The 13,934-nt window shown below is 36.9% G+C and overlaps 1 protein-coding gene across 12 annotated transcripts in view; it reads left to right on the top strand.

Annotated features, from left to right (window-relative positions):
* TBC1D32 (TBC1 domain family member 32) overlaps nucleotides 1–13,934 on the top strand; it is a 191,225-nt gene that overhangs the window by 138,822 nt on the left and 38,469 nt on the right. For 11 of the 12 annotated variants that reach the window (XM_036248320.1, XM_036248330.1, XM_036248322.1 and 8 more), the window contains one exon: nucleotides 1,295–1,378. The exons of the other annotated variant lie outside the window; for it this stretch is intronic. In XM_036248320.1, coding sequence (XP_036104213.1) covers nucleotides 1,295–1,378 — 84 coding nt within the window. The remainder of the gene's footprint in view (nucleotides 1–1,294; nucleotides 1,379–13,934) is intronic. 12 annotated transcript variants of the gene reach the window in all.

Raw genomic sequence — 13,934 nt, 5'->3', positions numbered from 1 at the left:
ATCTATAATTATACAAAATAAGCTTTAAATAAATACAGAGGAAATAATGAGTATAAACTACATCAAAATATTGAGAAAAATTGACTGTGCTTATAACATTTTGTATGACAAGTGGATATGGTTGGATGCTGTAAGATTGTAAAATGCTTGAAACCCATGGGTAGAGTTCTAACTGAATGGACGTGGAGAGAGCCATGGTAAGTTCTTAAATGAGCACGTTTTCAAGGAGCAGACATCTGATGGTTACGTGAAGGACGAATAATTGGGATTTTTTTGTGATCTGATGCTATGCTGGCAATGATGAAAGATTTAAAAAAATAATTTTAGAAGAGAGAATCCAGAAGTTTTGCCTGTTTTGTTGAGCTGCCCTACTTTTGGAACCAGCTATTGTGATGTTAATGCCAAGCAAGGGAGAAAGAAAGCAGTGTCAAGACCCAAGTGTCCCGAACAAAAGAAAACCATGCCTCATTTTTTGTATATAAATATTATAACTTGTGGGTTTATAGGCTATTTATATCATAGTCCAACCACAGAGGGTAAATATAATAAAAAAGAAAAGGCGTATAATTTAAAATCCTTTATAGAAATTCCAGGTCTGTCATTTAAGAGATATGTAAGACAAAACAACATTCTATAGTTTACTCTTCAGATAGTAATATCCTAGAGTAATTTGTTCCTAAAGGTAAGAAGTGTTTTATGACATGAATTAATTTTCTTGAGTTATAGACAATGCTATTTTTAGTGAATTGAAGAGTTTCACTGACCTAAAAACCCTGTGCTCTTCCTACCCTGCCAAGTTTACTTTTTATCTGGTTTCCTCGAACAGATACCATACAACAGACACCATACGTTGCAACGTGTACAAACACATAATATGTACTGGTTTTGAAAGGGATGTCAGCTCTTCATTGATCTTGGTCTTGGAGTTCACATAATTTTTTTTTCTGTATGTGTGAATAATTATGATAAGATATTGTAATCTAATTAGTGATAATTTTCTTTTTCAATTGAAATCATTTAGCAAATTCTGAAGTAATCCTTAGAGGATCTAAAGATAACAGATGATTCATTTCCAGTTTTATATTCATAGGTTCTCAGTGAAGCTATTAAAATTGAATTTATGTCAGAAGCATTGGTAAGAATATTAAAATGATATGTGTTTTGAATTGGACCCCCTTAAGGGCGTAACTAAAGACGTTCAGATGATGTTTATGTACTAGTTTGTGATTTGGAAATGCATTAACATGTATCATTTTGTCCTTTAATATTCTAATTATTCTCTTGTTTATTGCAGCTTTAGTAGAATTACTTGAAAAATTTGTGCTTCATCTCTCTGAAAGCCCATCAGAATGCTACTTCCCCTCAGTAGAATATAAAGGTACATTTTAAACATGTCGCATTTTGAAAAGTATTTGTACCAATAGATACTTCATAGAGATGTGTAATTAGATTATATATATGCACAAGGTTTCTCATCCTAAAAATCTCTCATATACATTCCTGATATCTTTCACTCTCTTCTGTGTAAATGTCTGGGTTTCCTTGTGACTTTCTAACTGCTTTATTTCTCTCTACCCCTTACAAATTGTTTTTCCTTAAGTCAATGTCTTCCACTATTCTCATTTAATCTACTATCCCCTAGTGATCTCATCTGCTTGTACTGTTTTACATACCTCATATAGTGCTGATTTCTAAATTTACATTTTCTACTCATAGATCTACTATAGCTTTATTTTCATATTGCCAACTGTTTAATAGGTAAATATCACCTGGATGTGCTACAGAGACCTTCAAATTCTAAAAGTCCAACAGGGACTTCACCTCATCATACCTTATTGATATATATCTTCTTCCTACTTGTGTATTTTGGTGGGCATTTTAATAATCTACTGTCTATCTAAGCCAAAATCCAGAAATGATGAGCTCTCCTAAGTTCACATGTCCCTCCCAATCGCCAAACCATGTTAATTCTGTGTTTCTAATATATCTTAAATTTATATGCTTATATTGATTTCTACTCTTTTTTATGTTAGTTTAGGCCACCATTACTTTTTGCCTAGGATAGTACAACAGCCTCTTTACCTGAGTCTCTAATTGGAGTCTGATTTCTTTTCAAAGGTATTCTTTATGCTGCTTCCAGAGTGACCTTTGAAGCCCCAATCTGATCCCCTCATTCCTCTACCCCACAGAAGCTCACAGTTGACCACTGCATAAAGTATAAGCCTCTTAACCATGATACCTGGGGCCTCAAATTAGTCTTGCCCTTTGTTCCTCTGTAGTATTATCCCTTTCTCTCCATGCCTTGTATTTATTTTTCAGGAACACTAAACTGTCAGCAGCACTGCCAGCTTCCTCCCTCTCCCTCACCACACACACATTCATTTATTCGGCAAATAGATATTATCCTCTGCTATGTAATAGAACTTTGCTAAGCATTCAGACAAAACATTGAACAAAGGAGAGAAACAAATCTGCCCTAACAGAATTTCCCTCTGGTAGGAAGACAGACAATAAGTAAACAGTTCAGTATGTCAAATGATATGGTGGTAGATAAGAATTATAAAACAGAGAAGGGAGCTAGGGAGTGCTAATTGGGGTGGCAATATTAAATAGGATCCAGCAGATGTGGGTGCAAGATATAAGGATATTTTTAGGGAAAGAGAATTTCAGCAGGTGACATAGAAGAGGACTAGTATGGCTGGAAAGAAATAAGGGAGAAGAATTGTTTGTGTGGAAGTCATAGAGGAGAGGATCTTGAAAGTTATTGCAGGATCTTGAACATTGGATTGATATGCTCTGATTAACATTTTTGTTTTTGTTAATTCTCACCCGAAGATTTTTTGTTGTTGTTGTTGACTTTTAGAGAGAGCAGAAGGCAGGGTGGGGTGGGAGATAGAAAGAGAGGGAGAAAGACACATCAATAAGCTGCTTCCCTCATGTGCCCCAGACCTGGACAACCCTTTGGTGTGCAGGCCAATGCTCTAACTTCTTAGCCACACTGGTCAGGCTGATTTACATTTTTAAAAGATCACTATGGTTGTTGTATTGAGAAAAGAATCAAGGAAGACAAAGGGCTACAGCTGGAGACAAGTTAGGAGGTTTTCGAGAAGATTCCACTGAACATTTGCTCCTACTGTTCTTTCTGTATAAACGTTTCCCTCCCCATGGCACCCATATGATAATGTCCAACTCAACTGTAAAGTTGTAGCCACAATGTCATCTTCCTTACTATTCCTAAGCAGAAGTCCCTCCTTCGTGCAGCATTTGATATATATTTACTGAATTAAATATTTATGCTGTTAAATAAACATCTGTATTCACACAAATACATTTGTATAACAGTTCTAAATATATTAATATTCACAAATATGCACATGAACATACACCTAATTATTTACACATAGTGACATCTTATGTAGATTTGGGAAAGGAATAAAAGAGAACATAAGAAAATGAAAACAAAGAAATGAGAGGAAAATACAAGGTAGCATTAATGGGAAGTGAAGGGAATTGATATCTGTTGAGCACTTCTTGTGAGTTGAATAGTGTGCAGGGGCACTCGATGTGCATTATATATCTCAACCCTATAACGATGCACTGAAGTCGACATAATCATTATGGTTAAAATAAAATTGAGGTAAATAGGAAAGAAAACAGAAATTGTGAAGACAACTTTGAAGAAAAGCATTTGTGAAGAAAATTATAACTTTATGAAGGAACCCGAAAATGTACATGAAAAATATACAGGGAATAATGAACAAGTCTATGAGTAAAAGATGAAATTGGTAAGCACGGGTAATCATGGAGATTTCCATGGTCAGAGTGGGGATCTCTAATTTCTACAGCTTTCCTAAGACATTGTCCTATTGGATTATATTTTCTGTACATAGTCTAAAATTCACGTTATGTTGTATGTGTTATCCAAATACTCAACAACCTGATTGTGCAGTGTTCATGTGTTTACTGCCCTCTGTTATACTTCTAAATTATCCTGAGGGAGATCTCTTGTGCTGTAGTTTTTTATTTTATTTTAATTAATTTATTTTTGTTACAGATGTTTCTCCTTTTTTCCCCATTAACACCCTCCTCCCGATCCCACTCCCTGGCATTGTTGTCTATGTCCATTGGTTATGCATGTATGCATATAAGTTCTTTAGTTTATCTCTTCCCTCCTCCCAGCCCACCTCTTCTGAGGTTTGTCAGTCTGTACCCTACTTCTATGTCTCTGGGTCTATTTTGTTCATCAGCTTATTTTTTTCATTATATTCCAAAAATAAGTGAAATCATGTGATATTTGTCTTTCCTTGATTGGCTTATGTCGCTTAGCACAATACTCTCCAGGTCCCTCCATGTCGTTTCAAAGGATAAGAGATCTTTCTTCCTTACACTTGCATAGTAGTCCATTGTATATATGTACTACAGCTTTTTTATCATCTCATCTATTGATGGACACTTGGGCTGTTTCCAGATCTCAACAATTGTAAATAGTGCTGCTATGAACATAGGGGTACATATATTCTTTCTGGTTGGTGTTTCAGGCTTCTTAGGATATATTCTTAGAAGTGGGATCACTGGGACAAATGGAAGTTCAATTTTTAATTTTTTTGAGGAAAAACCATATTGTTTTCCATAGTGGCTGCACCAGTCTGCATCCCCACCAACAGTGTACAATAGCCCACTTTTCTCCACACTCTCGCCAGTACTTGTTGTGTGATGATTTGTTGATGGCAGCTATTCTGACAGGTGTGAGGTGATACCACATAATCATTTTATTTATATCTCTCTGATGGTTATTGACGTTGAGAATTTCTTCATATGTCTCTTGGCCATTTGTATGTCCTGTTTGGAGAGGTGTCTGTTTGGGTCCTCTGCCCATTTTTTAATTGGATTCTTTAAATTCCTTTTGTTGTGTTGTATGAGCACTCTATATATTTTGGAGATTAACCCCTTATCTGATATATGGTTGGCAGTTATGCTCTCCCATATATTGGGTTCCCTTTCCATTTTGATGGTTGTTTCCTTTGCTGTACAGAAGCCTTTTATTTTTATGTAGTCCCATGTATTAACTTTTTTCTTTGTTTCTCTTTACTTAAGCATTGTATCAAGGAAAATTCTGCTGCGTGTGATATCTGAAATTTTGTTGCCTACATTTTCTTCTAGGATATCTATGGATTCACAAGTCACATTTAAGTCTTTTGCCTATTTTGAGTTTATTCTTGTGTATGGTGTGAGTTGGTGGTCTACCTTCATTATTTTGCATGTAGCTGTCCAGTTTTCCCAACACCGTTTATTAAAGAGGCTGTCTTTACTCCATTCTATCCTCTTGCCACCTTTGTCAAATGTTAATTGAGCATAATGTCTTGAGTGAATTTCCAGGTTCTCTGTTCTGTTCCATTGATCTATATGTCTGTTCTTGTGTCAGCACCAGGTTGTTTTGATTACAGTGGTTTTAGCGTATAACCTGATATCCGATATTGTGATCTCTCCTATTTTGTTATTCTTTTAAAAAATTACTGGGGCTATTTGGGGTCTTTTTTGGTTCCATATAAACTTTTGAAATATTTCTTCTAGTTCTGTGCAATGTGTCGTTTTTATTTTAATGGGGATTGCATTGAATCTATAGATTGCTTTGGGTAATATGGACATTTTAATGATGTTAATTCTTCCAATCCATGAACAAGGTATATGCTTCCACTTTTTTATATCTTCCTTTATTTCTTTTTTCAATGTTCTGTAGTTTTCTGCAAATAGGTACTTTACCTCTTTGGTTAAGTTTATTCTTAGGTATCTTAATTTGTTTTGCTACAATGGTAAATGGGATTTTTTTTTCCAGTTTTTTTTCTTTCTGTGAGTTCATTATTGGTATATAAGAATGCTGCCAATTTCTTGATGTTAATTTTGTATTCTGCTACTTTTCCAGATTCATTGATTAAATCTAGTAGATTTTTGATGGAGTCTTAACATCATATCATCTATAAATAACGACAGTTTCACTTCCTCCTTTCCATTTTGATCCTTTTATTTTATTTATTTTTTTCATGTCTAATTGCTGTGGATAAAACTTCCGGAACTATGTTAAATAAGAGTGGTGGAAGTGGGTATCCCTGTGTTGTTCCCGTTCTTAAGGGAAATGCTTTTAGTTTTTGCCCATTGAGTATGATGGTGGCTGTAGGTTTTTCATATATGACCTTTATTATGTTGAGAAATGGTCCCTCTGTTTCCACATTGTTGAGCGTTGTTATCAGAAATGGGTGCTGGATTTTCTCAAATGTTTTTTCAGCATCTATTGATATGATCATATGATTTTTATCTTTCATTTTGTTTATGTGGTGTATCACATTTATTGACTTGAGAATATTGTACCGGACTTGCATCCCTAGGATGAATCCCATTTGGTTATGGTGAATACTTTTTTTGATGTATTTCTGGACCCAATTTGCTAGTGTTTCATTAAGGATTTTGGTGTCTATGTTTCATTTTCAATTGGTTGATTTTTAATGTTTCTATATCTTTACTCATGCTTTGAATTCTTTACTCATGCTGTTGAGCTTCCTCATAATTATTAGTCTGAACTACACCTCTGATATCTTGCTTAATTCCATTTCATTTATCTCTTTTCCTGTAGAATTCTCTTGTTCTTTGTTTCACCATTTTGGCTGTCTCAATGGGTTTGGAGCCTGCCAAATTTTCTCTGTGGGTGTTGGTGTTCTGCTGGTTGTTGCTCCCTCTACTGGGTTTGGATGACTATGGGAGGACCCATGTTAAACACCACTGTCACATCTTACTTTCCTGGGTAGATTTGCAGGCTAAGGCAAGGTTCAGTTATCCTCTAGCATTTGTATGCAGGCTGTTAGTCTCAATTACTTGATAAGCCTCAATTTGTAGCTTTCAGCTCAATGACAAATCCCTTAGGTGTTCAGGGTAAGAGGGTTTCCAGCTCATGGGTCACTTGCTTACTGTCAGACTCTAGCTCTCAGTGAGCCTCAATTTGAGTTTCTCTGCCCTGGCCTGGTGGTGTTGAATTCCTGAGGGAGGGGCTATTTCTTCTCCCTGGGGTTCTTTGAGCAAGATGGCTACTGTCCTATGAGGGGGTGATTCAGTATAAAACTTCCAGTGTCCTCCCCTCCAGCTGTCTCCTGAGCCAGGAGCCCTGGACTCTCTCCACACAGTTCCAGTCCAGTCTACACTCCCTCTGCCAGAGCCCAAGGTGAGTGGCTGTAGCTGATTTGGTGCTTTTTAAAAGCCCCGCTACTTATTCAGCAGGATCTGCTCACTGCTAAAACAGCCCTCAGCTGCTGTCCGTGGGGTCCCAGGCCGTCCTCTTGCACCTCCACAGTCCTACCAGGCTCAATTTAGTGTCCTCTTTTTGTCCTTGGTTATACAGGATCTCTCCCACTGCTTTTCAGTTGGTTTTTCCTGATGATTTGTCTTTATTTTAGTTGTAATTCCAGTTTGGTCCTGGGAGATGGTCGGTGTTGCTTCCACTCATTCTCCACCATGTTTTTCTCCCTTGTGCTATAGTTTTTAATGTAGTATCTAGGCAGATAAACCCTGCATGTGAATTTAAATTCTTTAAAGGCTCCAGATGAACAACTATCCACTGGAATTTTAGAGTACAGCCCAAAACAATAGCTTCATATTGATTGATTGTTGAATATTTATTATTATGATATGATAAGCTTGTTGGTAGTACGGTCATCCCTTGCCAATTTGTGCTTCAACTTTCACGGCTTCACTCTATTGTGGTTTTTTCAAATATATTCATTAAAACGTTGATTGAGACATTGATGATATAACACACTCGGTTGTCTGAGTCAATTATATACCCCTGTATTATAATTAAAATTAAAATTACTGTATATATGGACTGCAGGCCTATGTATTTGAGCACCCCCGCAAATTCTTCAATGCCAGGTGCAACTGCTCGACCACTCCTTGCGTGTGGGCAATAACATTTTTCCAAAATATTGGGTGTGGTGAAACCAAGCCAATCAGAGCATGCTGTTCACTGATTGGCTATTTTATCCTCTTTTTATCCTGGCCACTAATTGGCTCAGCCTCATACAAGTTTGTTTATCTCATATATGCTTCTTCATGGCTACACATCAGAAACATCTTTGCTCTTGTGTTTGTGATTTCTGAGAACTTTTTTTTTTTTAATTCTCACCTGAGGACATTTTTCCATTTTTTGTTCAGAGAGTGTGGGAGGGAGAGAGAGAGAGAGAGAAACATTGATGTGAGAGAGAGACATCGAGTGGTTGCCACCCACACAACCCAACCAGGGCCGGGGACAAACTGCAACCGAGGTACATGCCCTTAGCAGGAGCCGAACCTGGGTCTCTCTGGACTGCAGGCCAATACTCTAACCACTGAGCAAAACCGGCCAGGGTGATTTCTGAGAACTTTTATCTAAGTCCCACGATGGCTCCTAAATGTGCTGCTTCTTTTTAGCCTTCTGAGGATGAAACTAAGCGCTGGAGGAAGATGCTTACCATCCAGGAGAAGGTGAAACTCTTGGATATGATCAAAGATGGCAAGAAAATCATGGGATTTGCCTGCCATTATAACTTGAATGAGTCTATTTTTTAAAGATGAAAAGAACATTCATGCAATGGCTACTGTCTCTTTCAACAAGGAAGCAAAGCGCGTCGGGACAAGTTGTAGTAAGTTCATAGTGAAAACAGAGTCTGCCCTAGCCATTCGGATCAGTGATAGCCGCAAGAAAAACATTCCTGGATTCACTGGTCATCCAGGAGAAGACGAGGCAGCTCTATCAGCGCGTTAGGGCCGACGAAATTCAACAAGGACCTTCTGCAATGTTCATGGATTTCACAGCAAGCAAGGGTTGGTTCCAGAAGTTCCAGAAGAGGTATCATCTGAAGAGTGTCATTCTCCACGGAGAAGCTGCCTGTGCTGACCCACCTGCAGCAGACGACTACGTGAACACATTCCAGAAGGTCCTTGAGGAGGGCGAGTATCACCCAGAAAAGGTGTTCAATATGGACGAAACAGGACTGTTTTGGAAAAGAATGCCTTCCCAGACATTCATTTTCAAGAATGAGGCCAAGGTTCATGGCTTCAAGGCATGTAAGGATCACGTGACTATTGTTATGTGCAGAAATGCAGAGGGATTTTTGATCAAGCCTGCCCTAATCTACAAGGCCAAGAACCCTAGAGCCCTGAAGAATAAAAACAAGAATGTGCTGCCAGTGCATTGGATGCACAATGACAAGGGCTGGATCATGAAGCAGCTGTCATCGGACTGGTTCCACAAGTGCTTCATCCCCCAAGTCAAGCTGTATCTCCCGGAGAAGGGACTTGAGTTGAATGTCTTTCTCCTCATGGAGTTCATGTGCAAGACCTATCCTACAATGGTGAGCAGATCGTCCACTTTCTCCCAACACCACTTCACTGATCCAGCCCATGGATCAAGGCATTATTCACGCATTCAAGGTCCTCCAATGCAAAACACCCTGTAGCACCTCATCGAAGGCATGGACTTTAAGAACTTCTTGCTGAAGGAGTACTGGTGGCAGTATACCATCACGATCTAAAAGAACATCCAGGCCACTTTGAAGTACATAAAGATGGAGACCGTGAAGTCCAGCTGGAAGATGTTGTGGTGTGAAGTTGTCCACGACTACAGAGGATTCACCCCAGAGGATATAAGCAACTTGGCAGTGGATAAGGCAGTTAGGCTAGCCCAGATGCTGGGAGGAGAAGGTTTCGCGGATATGACCTGCGATGACATGGATGAGCTGCTGGAGACACGTTCGGATCCCTTAACTGACAAGGATCTGGTGGAGATGACTAAGTGTGTAAGTGAGGAGGAGGAAGAACAGCCAGATTCCTAGGGGTCAGGAGGAGGAAGTTGTACTTATACTTGAGTATCTCTCGCAAGTCATGAGAACTATTAAGGTAGTACAGGACATGATTGGTGAGTGGGACCCACAAATGATGCATGCATTGTGGTTCTGGAATGCACTTAATGGAGCGATAGAACCCTACAAAAGCCTCCTCATGCATATGAAAAGACAGTGCCAGCAACTGCCTGTCACGATGTTCTTCAGCCGCGCACCCAGACACCCACTGCCTACTCCTACTGCTCCTTCAGGGGAATAAGATGATGACACACTTGCTGAAGATACTGCACCACCTGAAGACTCTCCTACTGAGGTCATACCTTCAGAGGAGTAGTAACCTTGTTTTTCTTTGCTGTGCAGTACATCTCTTCATCTTCATCGCTTCATCATTGAACAAGTTGCACTATTTTCATAGCTTAATGGTTGTGTGTAAGAACTGTGTGTGTGTAATTCAATGTACAATAATAATATGATATTTGTAACATCAAATATGTCTTATTTTCTCTTATTTTGTCTAATGTATTGGGTAATACAAGTGTAATGGCGATTAAAAGGTATTATGTCTAGAGGGCTCAAATAATGTTAAAAAACGTATTTAGAAGGTCGTAAACAGGTTTTCTATGGTCTAACTGTGAAAATATTCGATTCCTAAATACAGAATCCTACTTCACGGAAATTCATTTATCGCGATACAGTCTGAAAGTGATAACCATGATAAACGAGGGCCGACTGTATTGTTTTCTTCCCATGGTTTTAGCTATCCTCATCTTTTATCATTTATTTTTTTGGTTGGTGGAACAATGATTTGCTATTGTAAAATTATTTTGATGTAAAGGAAGTTTCAAAGTAAATGCATAGATATATTCAGTGTTTTTTCATGTTTCTGGAAATGAGAAATTGATTGTCTTTTTCAAAATGACAGCTTGCTAACCCTAAGGTAGCTGAAATTAGACTAGCACAGTCATCCATCTGTTGTTAGCTCCCTCGGGATTTTAATCTATTATAAAATTTGCAAATCTGAAAAAATCAAATTAGTTTGGCTGTTTATCCCCTTGAAGAAAGGAAAAAACAAACAGAAAGTTCTGCACATTTGCAGTTTGTAAATCCATCAGGTATCCTTCCAAATCTTAATAGACATTAACATTTTATTGGCTCCGTTCTATGGAACAAGTTGGGGATTTTTAATGATAAATTAAGTAGTCCTTTCAGGGTAGTAAATATTTAATTGTATTTTTTTTCTCTTTATGTTATTAATCAAAAGACTGAAAATACTTTAAAAATTGCAGTTTTGTCATTTAACTACTAAAATATTTTTAAACTTAATATGTACAGTTAAACACCTTTTATACTTTCTTTGGGTGTTCAGCAAATAATGCTCTTTTTTATCTTACATTTGTGGAGCATGTTTCTGAGTATGTCTATAATTGCAAGTAGGTATATAATATGAATGTTCCTCTCTTCAAGAAAGGAAGATAGAGCATTCACCTAATATGATAAATTAAGTAAATTGAAGCATATAGAAAATAAAGAAATGAGGAAAAACTGATTGTTTTTAGCCAGTTACTTTGTTTCAAGCAGTCTGCTTAGAGCCTTTAAGTATCCTGTTTGCATTTGGTTATTATCAAATGATGGGTTTTGATTGAGTGCCACAGGTGTTTAGTTAGAAAGAGTGATTAAGATTGACTCACGCCATCATGGAAGATAAGAGGAAGAAGTGATCACAAAGCAGAAGGAATGGCACTGGTACTGCCTTCTGGGCTATTACGGATGAATAGGAGAGGGGAAGACTCTTGCAGACAAGGGTAATTGCATGATCAAAGACATGGAAAGAGAAATGCTTTTTACCAAATAACACTGACTATGCCAGTTAAGAGACAGACTCTTACAGTAGCTTTGTCACCAGGAATTGAATTTTAAGTCATTAATTATTGAATAAAATGGTAGATACAACCACATGTTGAAAAAGAAGCAACAGAATGTGCAGACTGACTTTGGGGAAGGAAGCATGTAGGAGGGTGTGTACTGAATGGTTAATATCTTTGGGTGATTGAGAGTTCTCTCACTTTGAAGCAGATATAGCAAGCCTTCAGGAGAGTCAGTAAACAGTTGAGCAGTCACTGCTTCTTCAACCATGAGTGAAGACGTTCTTTACTCTTCTGAAATTTTATTTTTTTCCACACCATTAGCTAAATGCCAGGCAGAATAGATTTGATTTCTTCTACCACCACTCTATGTGCTGGCTCTGCAAACCAAAAAACAGAACAGAATGCATGACCAGAGGGAATGATTCTGTTAATATTGAGTAAATGGTTTCTACTCATTTTATTCTGAGACTATTATAATTATAATTAAAATGACTGGTTATTTGAAGTAGTTGATTGAATATTAATGCTGAGATTGAATAGACTTTGTTAAGTAACTAGGTGAGAAGGACACCACAGCTGTTACATTGGTTGTTTGACTTTTTTTCAACAACTTATTTTGTTAAGCTTTTTATAGTGTCTCCAGGGATTAGGGAGTTATAGTATTCAATTGTCAGTTGATTTTAATATATAGAAAATAATTTTAAGTCAAAATCTATTCTCATCTCCACCTTGCTTCTAGTTTGATATATAAAACACATTTTATTTTGTTGTTATTCAGTGGATGTTTGTTTATTCATTTATTCATCTCATTCATTCACTCAAGTTTAGTATTATTAGTATTATTACAAGTACACAGGTCTATATCTTAATAAAGATAAATATTTTTCATGCTTAATAATCTCATTTTATATGTATTAGAGTTCTAAATATTATATAACTTAACATAAAATTATTCTGGTTTATAAAAATCAATCTTTTCATCATATCACATGATAAAAGGTAGGTCTATACCATCGTTATAGGAATATATAAAGTCAGAGTGTTTATCTTATTGGAATTGTTTAAATTTTGCAAAATTAGCTAGTGTCATCAACATTATAGCCTAAAGTTTTACATATTTAAACTTGGGATACTAAAATATAATTAATCATAAAATGTAGGGCCACCAGGAACAGATACAGGTACTGAGACAAAAAGAACTTCCTGGTCATTACTCAAATGAATTTCACCTGATTGGATTGTAGTGGTCATTGACAAAAACTGTGTTTAAATTATGGCTGAATAAAAAAAAAAAATGCTGTTGATAAGACTAAGAACTTGAAATTGTGGTGAACATATGAATGTTGATGAATAGTTTTAGAAACTGGCCATCATTTTGTGAGAGAGAATAATTTGTGACATACATATTTTTGGTACCAAGCGATGGAAAATCAAATCAAACTTTTATTTATTTATTTATTTATTTATTTATTTATTTATTTATTTATTTATTTAATTTTTGTCTAAGCAGAAAATGAGGCAGAATCATTGGTTCATAAAAATGGGATAAAGCTGTCCTCAGCAATTTGTCTCCTTCCTCTGTCTTTGCCTCTCCTTGAATGTTGGATTTATTCCTCTCTTCTGGAGACCTAGGGCACCTCATAGCCCTGGGATTAATAGGGGGGAAATTTCCTGCTTCACTTCAGTTTGAAAAATCTGGGGAAGTCATTGAGGAGTCACCCTTGCTTAACCTGTGGCTAGTGGTGCAGTACTAGTTTTATTCTCCCCTAGGGATAGAAGGTATATCTGTTAGCACAGTAAAAGTCATAAAAAGCAAGGAATTCTAAGCTAAATACAATACAGCTTAACTGTTGTCATTATAGGCAAAATATAACAATATGTAGTTTATCTAGAAATTAACTGGCATTTATTTATATCTATCTGTCTAACTATATTTTTTCTTTAAGAAAATAATCACTCTAGGTAGGTGACCAACCAGTCTAGTTGCCTGTTCCTGTGAGGAATTCCTGGGCATGAGACTTTCAGTGCTAAAACCATGAACATCCTAGGTAAACTAGGATAAGTAGGTTATCTTAACTCTAGGAGTGCTAAAAGATGAATTACCGCTGGTCCAAAGAGTACATGTTTGATAACAGTGATGCTTAATATGTTCTTCCCTATCTCTGCAGATCTCAAGTCTACCCATATTTTAAGGTTCAGCTTAAAC

Source organism: Molossus molossus, unplaced genomic scaffold, assembly GCF_014108415.1.
Source record: "Molossus molossus isolate mMolMol1 unplaced genomic scaffold, mMolMol1.p scaffold_m16_p_8, whole genome shotgun sequence".
Taxonomy (NCBI): domain Eukaryota; kingdom Metazoa; phylum Chordata; class Mammalia; order Chiroptera; family Molossidae; genus Molossus; species Molossus molossus.
Note: the sequence above shows the minus strand (reverse complement) of the source record. Positions and strands in the feature narration are given on the sequence as shown.